We start from the raw sequence: 13,131 nt of genomic DNA, 5'->3' as shown, positions 1-13,131 counted from the left end.
TGCTGCGCCTGAGAGAGGTGGATTACCTACAGTGATGGAAAAACACCTTCCATCAATGTAGAACCCATAGTATAGATGTGGCCTGACTCGTGCAAGTCATTTAACTGATGGGTGCCTCAGTTACCCCCATTGATAACATTGGGAATAATAATGTGTGACCTATGTTTGTAAAGGGCTTTGAGATCTGGATGGAAAGGTGTTGCTATTTAAATGTAAAGTGTTGTTAATCTTATATAAAACACAAGCACTCCCTCTACCCTTATTTCCCATCCCCAACTAATTAAGTGCTAATATATAACCACATTTGCTGTAGAACAGAGCTCTGGAGTGACGCCTTTCTTCTCCCTTATTATGATGGGGATATATTTATATATAAATATATATTTTTTTGCAGCTGGCAAGACACATACCGTGTTATATGAGAACAATACAATCTTTGGACTAAAGGAAGGGTGTCCTTTTGATGTTTACAGAGAGAGGTGGCGAGTTGCTTAGTCAAGGCTGTCAGCTTGATGCCAATACATTGTTCCTTGCATTGAATCGGTGCCTTGAGATGAACGATTAAGGAAGCAGGAGGTTGAAGGGGCAGTGGAAGGATCTAAACAGGTCAGTTATGGAAGGATTCAGTAAAAGTTGTCTCACAAATCTCTTCTTCTACGTCTGATTTCTGGCAGGGAGTCCAGAAAACTCCTTCCTGATAATTTCATTAACTGTGAAATGAAAAAGGGGAAAGAGATTTAGCATGTTCTGAAAGTGCTGCAATCTAAGCAGGTTTTGCTATTAAGTCTCAAATATCCCCTTGACAGTTTATAATGATAACATATCTATTATTAACAAAAAACCCAAACACTCAGATAACTCAGTTCCCAACTGGATCACCAAAATGTGCACATGCCTAAACTGAGTAACCACAAGTTCTTATTTGCTCTAAACTTTGTCACCCAATACTGTCCATAATGTTTAACCCCATTTTTTGTGTCATGTTTAAAGTAGGGCTTGATCCTGTAAACACTTACTAATGGGTGTAGTTCTAGATATTGGCATACTGTTTTGCTATCCCCGACTATGCCTAGTTGAAAGTGATCACAGGATTGGGCCTTTGGATGCTAAACATTTTGGGACAACACCCAGGTATTGCTGTTTTTCTATATAGTGTTCAGCACATTTCAAGCACTATACAATCAGAACGACATTTTGTGTCCTGTGATCATGCATCTGATATCCCTTGCATAAAATAATTCTTTTCCGGCTTCATAGACAAAAAGTCCCAAAGAGTCAGTGGATACTGACATTCTTACCAAGATGAAATAAGAACAATTAGAAAAGTGAAGCACCAGATTTTGGGAAGTGCATTTTTACATATGCCAAACTTGTGTGTTTGCATTGAAAATTCTGTGCATGTAAGTCATGTGCAAAAGTATTTTTCTGAAAATCTGGCCCTAAACATATTTGTCGCATAATGTATTTTTCTTTGCAGCACAGAAATAAAACTTCCATGTTCCATGCCTCTTTATGCAATTATTATTCTAACCTCCTGACATTGTGTGCTGGTGATTAATAATAAAGACCAACAGAATGCATTAGTGTACTCCCTTCCTTGCTTTTCTATGCAAAACCCCAAAACAACATAATTATGTGTTACAATATACAGTAGAACCTCAGAGTTATGAACATCTTGGGAATGGAGGTTGTTCCTAACTCTGAAACGCTTGTAACTGTGAACAAAATGTTATGGTGGTTCTTTCAAAAGTTTACAACTGAACATTGACTTAGTACAGCTTTGAAACTTTACGACGCGGAAGAAAAATTACCCCCCACCTTTTTTTAGTAGTTTACATTTAACACAGAACTGTGTTTGCCTTTTTTTTTTTTGGTCGCTGCTGCTTTTTTTCCGGTTCCAAATGAGGTGCGTGGTTGACCAGTCAGTTCATAACTATGGTGTTCATAACCCTGAGGTTCTACTGTAGTATGCAGCGTTGTTGCTGTGTCAGGCCCAGGATATTAGGTAATATCTTTTATTGGACCAACTTCTGCTGGTGAGAGAGAGACATGCTTTCGAGCTTACACAGAGCTTTTCTTCAGGTCTGGGAAGTGTACTCCCACATAGTTGTTATTGGGGCATTTAGTGCGCCGGATGAGGTACACCACATGTAGCGATAGGCATGTGTAGGATCCACGGATTTGAAAGGTGTGTTGTGGGGAGGGGGAAGGATTTCCTGAATCCCCTCTTCTGGCCTTCAGACAGCCCCCCAACCCCTCCAAGCTCAGCAGAAGAAGAAAATTCCCCCCACACCAGGACATACCAAGTCAAAGCAGCATCAGACCCCGCCAGAACAACTGATGCAAAACCTACAGCCATATCTCCACTGCTAAATGGAGATAATGGGTAGCTATCTCATTTGGAGGTGACATTACCTGATTTGTATCTGGCACAGCAATTATGTGTGCATATTTTTGCCAGAATTTGCTATTTGTGGGTTCAGTTTAACCTCTCAGAATCATGGCAATTGCATTTGCAAATAAGGTGCATAATTATGAATATATGGGCCTCTCAATCGATCTTGGTAAATTCTTGTTAAAATCATAATAACCAAATATTCAAAATTTTAGAAGCCCAGATCTATGATCAAAATTACTTCAACTGCTTGTGCAAAGTGATTAAATGCTCACAATAGTAAGTACCTTACTAATTTTTGCATGCAATTTCTGGGGGTGCATTACAGATGGATTAGTTCAGAACACCAGATCCAAACTCTCTTCTTGCCCCAAATCTTTGGTGAAAATTCAGATTTGGATCCATTTCCAGATCCGAATGGGCCCATCTCTAATTGCTCTTGCAATCACAGGCACACTTTCTTGCATGGGAACTTAGAACTGCCATTTGAATTTTTGTTGGAACTAGTTCTCTTAAAACAGTATGTATCCTCTGCCCAAGCCACTGTACAGAGAGAGAGAGAAACGCCAGTTTAGGAAAGAACTTATGCGCATGCTTCAGTACCCTATCTGAATACGGAGATGATTTTCTGTAGTAGGGTTAGAAAGAGAGAGAAATACATTGAACTGTTTTTAATGAATCAGAGAATGAACCTAACAACAGAATAAAAATTCAGTGCCAGATGTTAAGAGGCCATAGAAAATGAACCTGTTAAGGGCAAGGACTGCTTAAAAGACGCAGTGCCAGTGTAACAAACCAGCTGGTGTTTCATACTATAATAATGTCCCTTTTGAAAAAAACTGTAGAGTGCAGTGATCTGTGCTTTATTCTGCAGACGGCATTTGGACTCCCCACACCGATGCAGCAGAGCAGTATTAAGTTCAATGCATTCAGGGCTTTTACACACCTATTGAGAGGGAAAGTAGGTTCTACCCCTCCATGCACAGAAATCCCACTAGCAGTACACCTCAGAATTTAGCACGTCTTCCTAATTCCAGTCAGGATATGCTTGCATGTGCCTGACCTCGATTTGATTGTTGGAGGTGCCTACTGAAAAGCTGAGGTATGCTAGAAAAAACTATTATACAGCGAAGGGGATTTTTACTATCTCCCCTTGTGCCTAAACTGCCACGTGCCATATCTTACATCAGCTTCTGCCCATAACCGCTTGTGCAAGTTCACTGAAACAACCGTATAGCTGAAGGTTATTAGCTCTGTTGTGGTTCTGAGGCTTTGCAGTGTAATCAAACTGCCAGTGGGAGGTGAGATTGCTCTAGTTTCATGCAAAACCGACTTAGGCTCAGCTTAAAGGACTTCCTGTTTTCTCTACCCAGGAAATGAGAGGAGCAGATCTTCAATGGAAATTTTCATAGCCTCTGACTGCTAAAAATAGCAGTGAGGTGAAAGAAGTGGGCACCGACTCTACGGGGTCATTTCCTTTATAAAAAGGAGTGGGCTGAAACGGCAGGCTGATTTATTTATCAACACGTTTGTTCATTCAGTCAGTGTATCAAAAACATATTGTATGTGCGTTTCCTGCCAATTTAATACAGCCACCTCATATGGAAACATGACATTCTTCCTGCTGACAAGAGGTCATTTCAGTCTAGCGAGGGCTAATATTTTAGCTGGAAACAAGAAGGTGAAAAAGACTTACCCTATTTGGAAAATAGACCTAAACTAATCTTCCTAAACTTACTGCGGGAAATTCGTCTGGGATGCTGAATTTTGTTTCTTTTGTTTCTACTGCTAAAAATAAAAGTGGAGTAAAGCAAAATCTGCAGGGCAGGGCTGCCAGGCTAACAGCACAGCCACAGGAGAACAGCTACTATGTGGTCTCCAGGGCAAATATGGATGACTCTGTAGCTGGTAGGTGCAAAACAGTGTGGACAGTGTAGTGAAGCAGTTGAAATCTAGCGGTTATAGGGTTTATTTGACAGTCAGCTTCACTTTCTCCCCTGCATGTTGCATTCATTTGCATTGCAGGGTTTTATTGGCTGAGGTGACAGGGTGGACAGCAGTGACTGTACAACAATAGAAACAGCAGAGCAACACCGTGAACCAGACAGCTTTGTAACCTGACTGATTATTGTTTCTTGGACTGCGGTGAGGCTTCATGGGTGTACGCAAGGGCAGAGGTTTGTCTGTGCTATGGCGGGTGAGGCTTTTGGTTCCTGAGGGCTGCAGAGCAAACTCTCATTCTTGTCTATATTTACTGCTAATGAAAGTCAGAATGAGTCGATAAGGCTGTAAATTAAGCTAGCCAGAGGCTACTGTCTTCTTGCTATAAATGGGCCTGAGCCACAACACTGCAGCTTTAAGAGAAGGCTCAGCAATCCTGTTTGTACTGCACCTAACACAACTGGGTCCTGGCCCAAAACGGGGACTCCTAAGCACTACCGCACTACAGATAAATAAAATAACAGCAACTGGAGCCAATCTTCCCAGCTCAGGGTTATCTCGACACTGGGCTGAATGAAACCATTCATGTTGAACCTGTCTTCCCCGGTATTTTGGGAGAATCTGAATCCCTATCCAGATCCGATTTTAGTGACCTGAGTTTCTCTAGTGGGCTGACTGGAAGCTACAAATCCAGATACACCCAAACTTTGGAGGAAGTTTGCATTCTGATCTGACTTTCATCTCTAAATGTTTCTCTTTTTGTGGTAGCATAGGCCTGGTCTACACTACACAGTTAGGTCGACGTAAGGCAGCTTACGTCGACCTAATTATGTCAGTGTACACTCTACAGCTTTGTCCCAGCGATGTAAGTGCCCTACTACATCCTGACATCATAACTCCACCCCCGGAAGAGGCATAGCGCTTATGTCAGTGTAGCTAGGGTGACGCAGTGTCTGTTTAGACGCTGTGTTACTTATATCAGCTATTGGCTGTCTTGTCAAGAAAGCTGGGCAGTTGGAGCCCAGCAGCCCCCAGCTCCCCACTCCCAGCTGGGCTGCTGCCCAGAAACTCCCTGCTCAGGGAGCCGAGACGTTCAGGCGGCTGCCCTCTGCTCCCGCCTGAGAGCCGGGAGACAAGAGCTGAGGGCATAGCTGGACTCCCAGTGGAGAGCTGTGCAGAGCTGAGAGCCCTGGCTCTCAGCTCCCCCTCCCCCTGCCCCTCTTCAGTCGGTGGAAGTGCTGAGGGTGAGGATGCGCACCACCGACAAAAGGAGGGTAGTTATTGCACTGGCTGTAAGTCGACCTATCTTAGGTCGACTTACAGCTGTAGTGTAGAAATGCCCATAATTAAAATATCCAGTATACGGTGGACACTTCCGCATCCTCAGAATACCGGACATGCCAATATTTCCAGGAACGGTGTGACCCTTTCCCTGCGGACATGACTTCCCATGCACTGTGCAAGGGAAATCACGCTGCATGGAGGAAGCTATTTTGAAGACCACCACCCCCCTACTCCCGCGGGCATGATCTCATATGCATGGTGCATGCTGGGGAGGTGGAGGCAGCGTGCCATTCAAAATGGTTTTCTCCGTCTATGAACCCAAACACAATCACATCCAATTTTGTCTCAGTACCGGACAGGGGAAAACCTTAGCAAAAGAGGACTGTCCAACACTAGAGCAGACAAATGGCCTAGTCCAGTATCGCTACTCATTAGCTGGGAGTAAACAGAAATGAACTGACTAATAAATAAAATGTTATCATCTTAAGGTGCCTGTTGTGTGCCTGCCTTGTAGTGTGCTGTCACCTATGTTGAAACCAGAAGAGCTGATAAAACAGGACAAGCCACATTATGAGGCCATAAAAAACATTATGGAAAGTAAATAATAAAGAATGCACATTTAAATAATATCTGATGTCAGCTGAACAGAACAGGGAAATTCTCAGGCCAGAATTCCTACTGCTGCTTATCCTTGTGTGTGATTCCATTTAATATGGAATGCGTAAGCCCTAATACTTGGAGCTACAAGCAACAGTATGGCTCAAACACCATGCATTACTGCAGTCTGCCTTTCTTTGGGTTAGTTAGTACTTTACTGTCCAGTTTTCCAAGGGCCTTCAAAACTATGACTGCAACAATGCCCTCTCCCCCATATTTGCACATGCAAATAAGCACCTGAGCAACGTGAGACAGTCGCTTTTCTATTAGATACCCATTTGGCATATGCAAATGTTGGCTGTGTTATGCACAATATTGAGCCACATTTTCAATAGGACGGCTGCCATTTTGTGAGTGCAATTTGAACTGGTAATTTTGTGCTTGACTTGGATTATGGGCATGAATTGAAGTGCTGGCCTCTTCAGCAGCTGACCTGCTTGAGCATGTAACTTAGATTGTTACAGGCACAAGAACTCTGATTTGCATGTGCATGAGTCACTATAGACAGAAACTGCACATGCAAAAAAAAATGAAATGCATTCACCACCGCAGTGAAACAGGTAGTCCTGTTGTGTGGGGGGTGAGCAGACTGGCACACACAGGGATGTCAAATCATCTGCCCCGCCCACATACATCAGCATGGAGAGGTGTTGGGGACTACAGTGGCAACAGCATCTATTCAGTGGTCACAAACACCTACGTTAAGGGACTGTGCTGTGGCCACAGTGGTGGCTGGTGCCTTTCTTGAGGAACAGATTCTGCCCCTTCATGTGCTACATAGTTTCCCCGCAGAAGCTTATTCGGTCTCTGTGCAAGGGGGTGGATTCCATCTGCTCTGATTTGGACATTATGGAGCCATAGGAAGGGTTTGTAGTTGGGGGTTCTAGACTGGGTCTCACCAGACCTGGGTGCAGTTGGCAGCTCACCACAGACTTCCTGCCTGACCTTGGGCAAGTCACTTAAACTCTCTGTGCCTCATTCCCAGTCTGCTCAATAAGGATAGTAACGTTCACCTGCCTCACGGGAGTCTGTGTGAGGAGAAATTCATCAATGTTTGTGATGAGCTATTTTACTGTGGCCTTTATGAGCCTAGACAGATAAAACCCTAAGAGTCAAAATCCATATGAAAGATCTGAATTCTTTCAACCCTCAGTTCAGGTGTCAATGTTGCTTTACAAAGGGCAATGTCCACATTACACAAGGGGGTAGGTCCTCAGCTGGTGCAACCTGGCATAGCTCCACTGGAGTCGCCATGGAGGGGTTTAAATTACAGATGGCTACACTACTAGAAAAAGGGTCCAGAATTGAATGTCCCCTTGACTTCAGTTTAAATCTGCATTATTGCAAAAAGCCTGCATGTAAATTTGTAGTAAAGCAGCTCTCTGCAAGGCAAAGAAAACAGGGTCAAAACTCTGATTTGCGAAACTCTTTTGTGCCAGGCTTCTGCTCAGAGCCACTTTTTACAGATGAATAATAAATCCCTAAAAAAAATAAAAAGGGGGAAGAAGGAAGAATTTTAGAAAACACCCACCAAACCCATTGCAACAGGGAAGTTAGTGGGAACTGTAGTACCCATATATACATTCAAGTCCAGCCACTTAAAAAGAGCAGATGCCTTAAAGGATTTGCTAGCACTTTTACTCTGAGGATGTTATCCAGCAGCACCACAAGGACTGCTTTTGTATTTTTGCTGGTTAACATCCTCACAGTAAAAGGACTGTTACTACTAACGTCATGGGCTGACGATGCAAGATCCCAAGTTTACATGCACATGATAAAGTCACAGGTTTAATAAATAAATGCATTTAAAAAAAATCAACCCCCGTCTTGATAAATAAATTTAAAAGCTTGAGCCAAATGAAATATCCAAGAAAAGATAAAAATAAAAAAGGGGGGTGGGAATCATGGAGTTCTCAATCAAGCAATGCTCCATTCTAATCAGTGGGCGAAAGTCAGACTTGATTTAAGTGGATGTGATGCCACTGAAAGTGAGCTTGATTCTCTTTTCACTTAGGTCCCTACCCAATGATCACTGAAATCAAAGAAAATACTCTCACTGGCTGTGGTGGGCATTGAGTCATGTAGCTGCATAAACCAGAAGTCATTCTTAGTCACATCATTGCACCCATGCCGCCATAAAACCAGGGCAAGTGAGAGGACTCTCTTGCCCAGGTGGAGTCCTGTGACGGTGAGGTCTGCAGGATCTGGCCCCAAATTCTCACTAAAGGAGATGAAACTAATCTGCGTTGCAGGACAAGTTCCCCTCTCTTCTCTGTGCTGCAGTTAAGAAATCCTGCTTATTCATGGACATTGTCAGGGGTTCTGCATGTGAAACAAGTGCAGACTATGCATTAAGGAACTGACTGCATTTAAGAGACCCACAGTGAGGAGTGGGGAGGACGATCTTTCCTCACAGTTGTAGAGTGACGTGTTTGCTAGGAACACAGTTTGATACACCCAGGCGAACTGTGGGTTCTAATGACATAGGGTAGGCAGCACATGTAAATGTCAATATTCTTATACACAGAGCATGCACAATCCAATGCCTTTTCCCTGCCCACCAAGCCCCAGATATTTCAGGAAATCTACAACGTATATAAAATGGAAGCAAGAGGAATTAAAAAAAAAGATTTAAAAGCTTTTAAGCCAAATTAAAAGTGGCAGGATTTTTAATTTTGTTTTCAAATAAGTATAAGGTTAAGAAAACACACAGCTGGAGAAAAGGCAGAAAAATATTAATTACCTTTTACTTTGATTGCTTGGATCAAAGATCACAGTCATTCTGTTTCATATAATGTTTTGTATCCAGCTAAGGTGTGTATCTATCAGCTCTGAAAAAGATTTGCAAAACCATTTTTGAGAAAAAAATTGTAACCTTCAGCCTATTTCATAAGGCCAAATGTTACCGTTATCGGCTACTCTTTCATTGTGTGTCTTAGTTTACTAAACGGACATTTCGGCATACACAATACACAAGGCAGAACTTAACCGCTGACCTTTTATTGGCTCAGATCCAGCACTCTATTTTACTGAGGGGGTTTGCATTTACTAACTGATATTATTATCTAAAATGCATATTAAAAATTATCCTGATAAATTACCTTGATTCAAACTGTACGAGACGTGCCAATAATTTGATCTGAGATTTCTGAGGCACAGGAGGTTCATGTGTCTTATAAGCCAGGTCAAAGACTAGTCACTGCCTTTTACAGTAATTCCATATAATTATCATCTTAGTGGCCTAAATGAAACATGATACAAATATGTCAAATCTAATCTCAGCCTTTTTTAGATTACCCGATGGCCATGTAAATGCATTAGATTTTTGCATTTTCTGTGAAGAACAGGAAAGTTATGTGCAAAGAAATTCTGAAAGTTACAGCTTTGTTTCAACCACAAAGGAGATAAAACTTTTTTCTCATAAAATGGCCATACTTTATACAGTTTCTTTTTATCTGTCAGATATCTTTAGATTTCCTTTAAATTCATTGTGAAAGCCTTTGGCTCCTATTTAAACACAGTGCAGAGATTTTAAAAAATCATCATAGTATTAAAGGAATAAAAATGCTCTTTCAAGAATAATCTAATTTTGAGATTCAGAAATATCTTTGCAGTTAGATTTGAGTTGGCTATATATAGAACAGAAATGTATTACTTGGCTCCCTAAGATGATGCAGCCACGTATTATGTGCTTGATCCTACCATTCAGTACATGAAATACGTTATACCCTCTGTCTTGGAAAACTATCCTTTGAACATGTGAGCACATCAACTTCCTACGGTACAGACTCAGATATATTAGGAGGAAGAAGCCAAGCCGCAGCAAGCTACACTGGTACAAAATACAGGGGGACTTCTTAGTTATGTAAACAACAGAATGAAAGATACATTCTGGGATCTAGAAAGAGGTACTCAGCTCCTACTCATTGAATTACTCCTAATGTATTCATCTGTTACAAAATTCCACTCCCTGATTTAAAGAATAGACTTGAACCCCTCCTGGACCCATTCCTACTTCTCCTCTCCATTAGCTGTGTGTTTCCTCTCTCTCCCACCATCCCTCACATAACCGGCTAGGTTGTTAATGTCATTTAATTGAGCAAACTCTTGAAACACGTTAGATATATAAAAGTAAATGGTAATTCTGTCCCCGTACCCAATCTTGATCCCAGTTTAAATGGACTCAAAACCCATCCAACCAACAAGATCTTTCCAGGAATCTCACATACCATCTAGAAAGCTGATGCAAAACAGAATCTAAAAACATTGCGCTGCAATGAAGTAATATTTGCACTTGTGGCTAGAGCCTGGCTCCACCTAGATTAATATCAAAACTCCCATCGAGTTCAGGGGGCCTGGATTTGGTCCAGGATGTTCTGAATACCCTCTAGCTGTCGTACTTCAATTGGGCTACTTGCAAAGTAAGGAATAAAGAAGAGAAAATGGCTGTTGTGCTACTGTACCCAGAATTCTTAACAGGAAGTTGGGCAGGTCTGTGAGAGTAGAGTGAAAAATTACAATATGTGTCTGTTCCTTTCAAACCCAAAATCTCCTGTGTGCAGAATGCATCACAAGTATTGAGGGAAAATTCTAGACAGCTCAGTAATTTGCTCACATCACTGATTATTATGACCCTAGAAATCCAGAGTGGATTTTGCATATTTCTATTATTGTCAGTGTCCCTCCTGACAGGGAAGTTGGGCCTCAACTCTTTTATAATAATTCACCTTTAAATGTGTCACTAAAAAGTGTTACCTCGTGGTTAGAGCACAAGACTAGCTGCTAGCACGCCTACGCGTGGTTCTCAGCTTTGCCACTAACTTGTCGTGTAGCTTTGGCCCAGTCACAGAGGCCAACATGCTCTAAAGTATCCACTAAGGGTCTGATTTTCTAAGGTACTGAGGTGCCTAAAGATGCAGACCAGTACCTAATTGGGTTTTCAGAATTGCCTACGCAGGTTAGATGCCTAACTCCTGGAGCCACCTCTCTGCATCTTTAAGCACCTAAATACATTTGAGAATTTGGCCCTAAGTGTCTAAGTCTTTCTTTAGATGTCCACCTTGAAGTACTCAGGGCAGTTTGCATAAGCTTCAATCAAGTTACACCTCTACCCCGATATAACGCGACCCGATATAACATGACTTCGGATATAACGCGGTAAAGCAGCACTCTGGGGCTGGAGGAGGGGCCTGCACACTCCGGCGGATCAAAGCAAGTTCGATATAACGCAGTTTCACCTATAATGCAGTAAGATTTTTTGGCTCCCAAGGACAGCGTTATATCGGGGTAGAGGTGTATTAGTGCTCAGTACCTCTGAGAATCAGGCCTTAGATGTTTCAGTTTGGACATCCAAAAATTAAGGCAACTCAGATTAGATAACATGTCTGAAAACTTGGACCTTAACAGCTCTGTCTCTGCATTTACTCATCTTTGAGATCCTCAGACAAAAGTTACTACCCAGAAATGCAGAATACTACCATAAACAGCAAACAGCCTGGGCCAGGAAAGTGGTCCTTAAAGGCATTTTCTTCTCAATGAAGTAAGGAAAAAATGAATGTATAAGGAGAGAAAAAATGGAGCTGTTTGCCAGAGCGTAGCTAATTTGAAACTTGCATTGGTCCCAGCCTCCATTCCTATAACTGTGTGCATAGTTGTTGGGTTCCTTTACTGTTTTGCCATACTTCACGTCAGGCAAATAGTTACAGCCTTGTAAATCAGTAATAAGTCACACCTGAGTTTGTAAGTGACCGGTTAAGTCATTATACTTTTGTGGCCAGAGGGCTTTCACACAGTTAAACTGGTTATTTAATTCTGTGGAAACCAGTTTATTAAGATCCCACAATAAGAGGACTGAAATCTCAAGTACAAACAGCAAATGGGGGAGAGGTGTTATTTATAAAGCCTGAAGTCTCCACTGGGAAAAGATAGCTAATATGATAGCACATTATGGACAGCACCCAAAGATAGCACATTATGGAGAGTGAGGTGTCAAGAGTTTTAAATGATAATAAAGAGTTATCTGTGGTGGTTTCAGTTATAGAAATGTTTTCCCTTTTTAAGACCACTGGATGTCAGTGAATTAAGGATTCTAGATTGCTTCTCCATGAACTGGGAATAACTGGTGCTGCAGTGTTTGTAGGATGCACACGTTAACTTGTCACTTAACTTTTCTCAGCAAGGGAAGGTTTGTTGATTTGCAATTGCAAAGCAATTTTTGCTTCAGAAGTGTGATTTCCTGTTTGCTTGATGGATTACAGTATTTTATCATTGGTTTCTCATCAGAAGATTCTAAGATAGGCACAAACTCTGCCTACACATTGAGCTGGAGGAAGAATTTGCGTCAGCTGGAAATCAAGAAAATGCACTTTCATGCAAAACTTTCATGTACTTTCCCTCCTTTCCTACAAGCCATTAGGTATTAACACATTGTTCTTCTGAGTGGTCTACAGCCCTGCATGTACTCAAGCCTGTACACAGACGTTCAGTATGGTACCAAATACCATCACTGGTGTTCCAATCCATGAGTCAGTGGAGTGAGGTACTAATCAGTGTGAGTAAGACTCTATACCACAATCAGGCCCTATATAATTAAGGAGCAAGACTCCTTAATCACATCAAACCTCTAGACGTCATGCAAAGAATGAGGAGCATAAATATTCCATTTATAGTGCTTGATTGTTTGTCTGTTCAATCGTTATATAAGTTAGGAAGACCTACATGATGGGCCAGAAAGGGATTTGAAATCTTCACGTGGGAGTTCTGGAAGTGTAAATTGTCACTTCAAAAAATATATGCTGCCAGTGGAAACCTGAATTGGATTTGGTGTGATGTGGAAGTCCAGCATCTCCTTACGG

General features: G+C 41.8%; 1 protein-coding gene across 2 annotated transcripts in view; it reads right to left on the bottom strand.

The window, feature by feature from the left end:
• Positions 1–240: 240 nt before the first annotated feature.
• NFATC2 (nuclear factor of activated T cells 2) overlaps positions 241–13,131 on the bottom strand; it is a 103,979-nt gene continuing 91,088 nt past the window's right edge. Inside the window, exons 10-11 of one of the 2 annotated variants that reach the window (XM_044986048.1) lie at positions 9,021–9,108; positions 241–710 (exon numbers count right to left, since the gene is read on the bottom strand). In XM_044986048.1, the coding sequence (XP_044841983.1) occupies positions 9,065–9,108 (44 nt within the window). In that variant the 3' untranslated portion in view covers positions 241–710; positions 9,021–9,064. The remainder of the gene's footprint in view (positions 711–9,020; positions 9,109–13,131) is intronic. The other variant, XM_044986047.1, reaches the window with a different exon arrangement.

The sequence above is a fragment of the Mauremys mutica genome, chromosome 13, assembly GCF_020497125.1.
Source record: "Mauremys mutica isolate MM-2020 ecotype Southern chromosome 13, ASM2049712v1, whole genome shotgun sequence".
In the NCBI taxonomy this organism is placed as follows: Eukaryota; Metazoa; Chordata; order Testudines; family Geoemydidae; genus Mauremys; species Mauremys mutica.
This window is presented reverse-complemented; position numbering and strand designations above follow the sequence as displayed.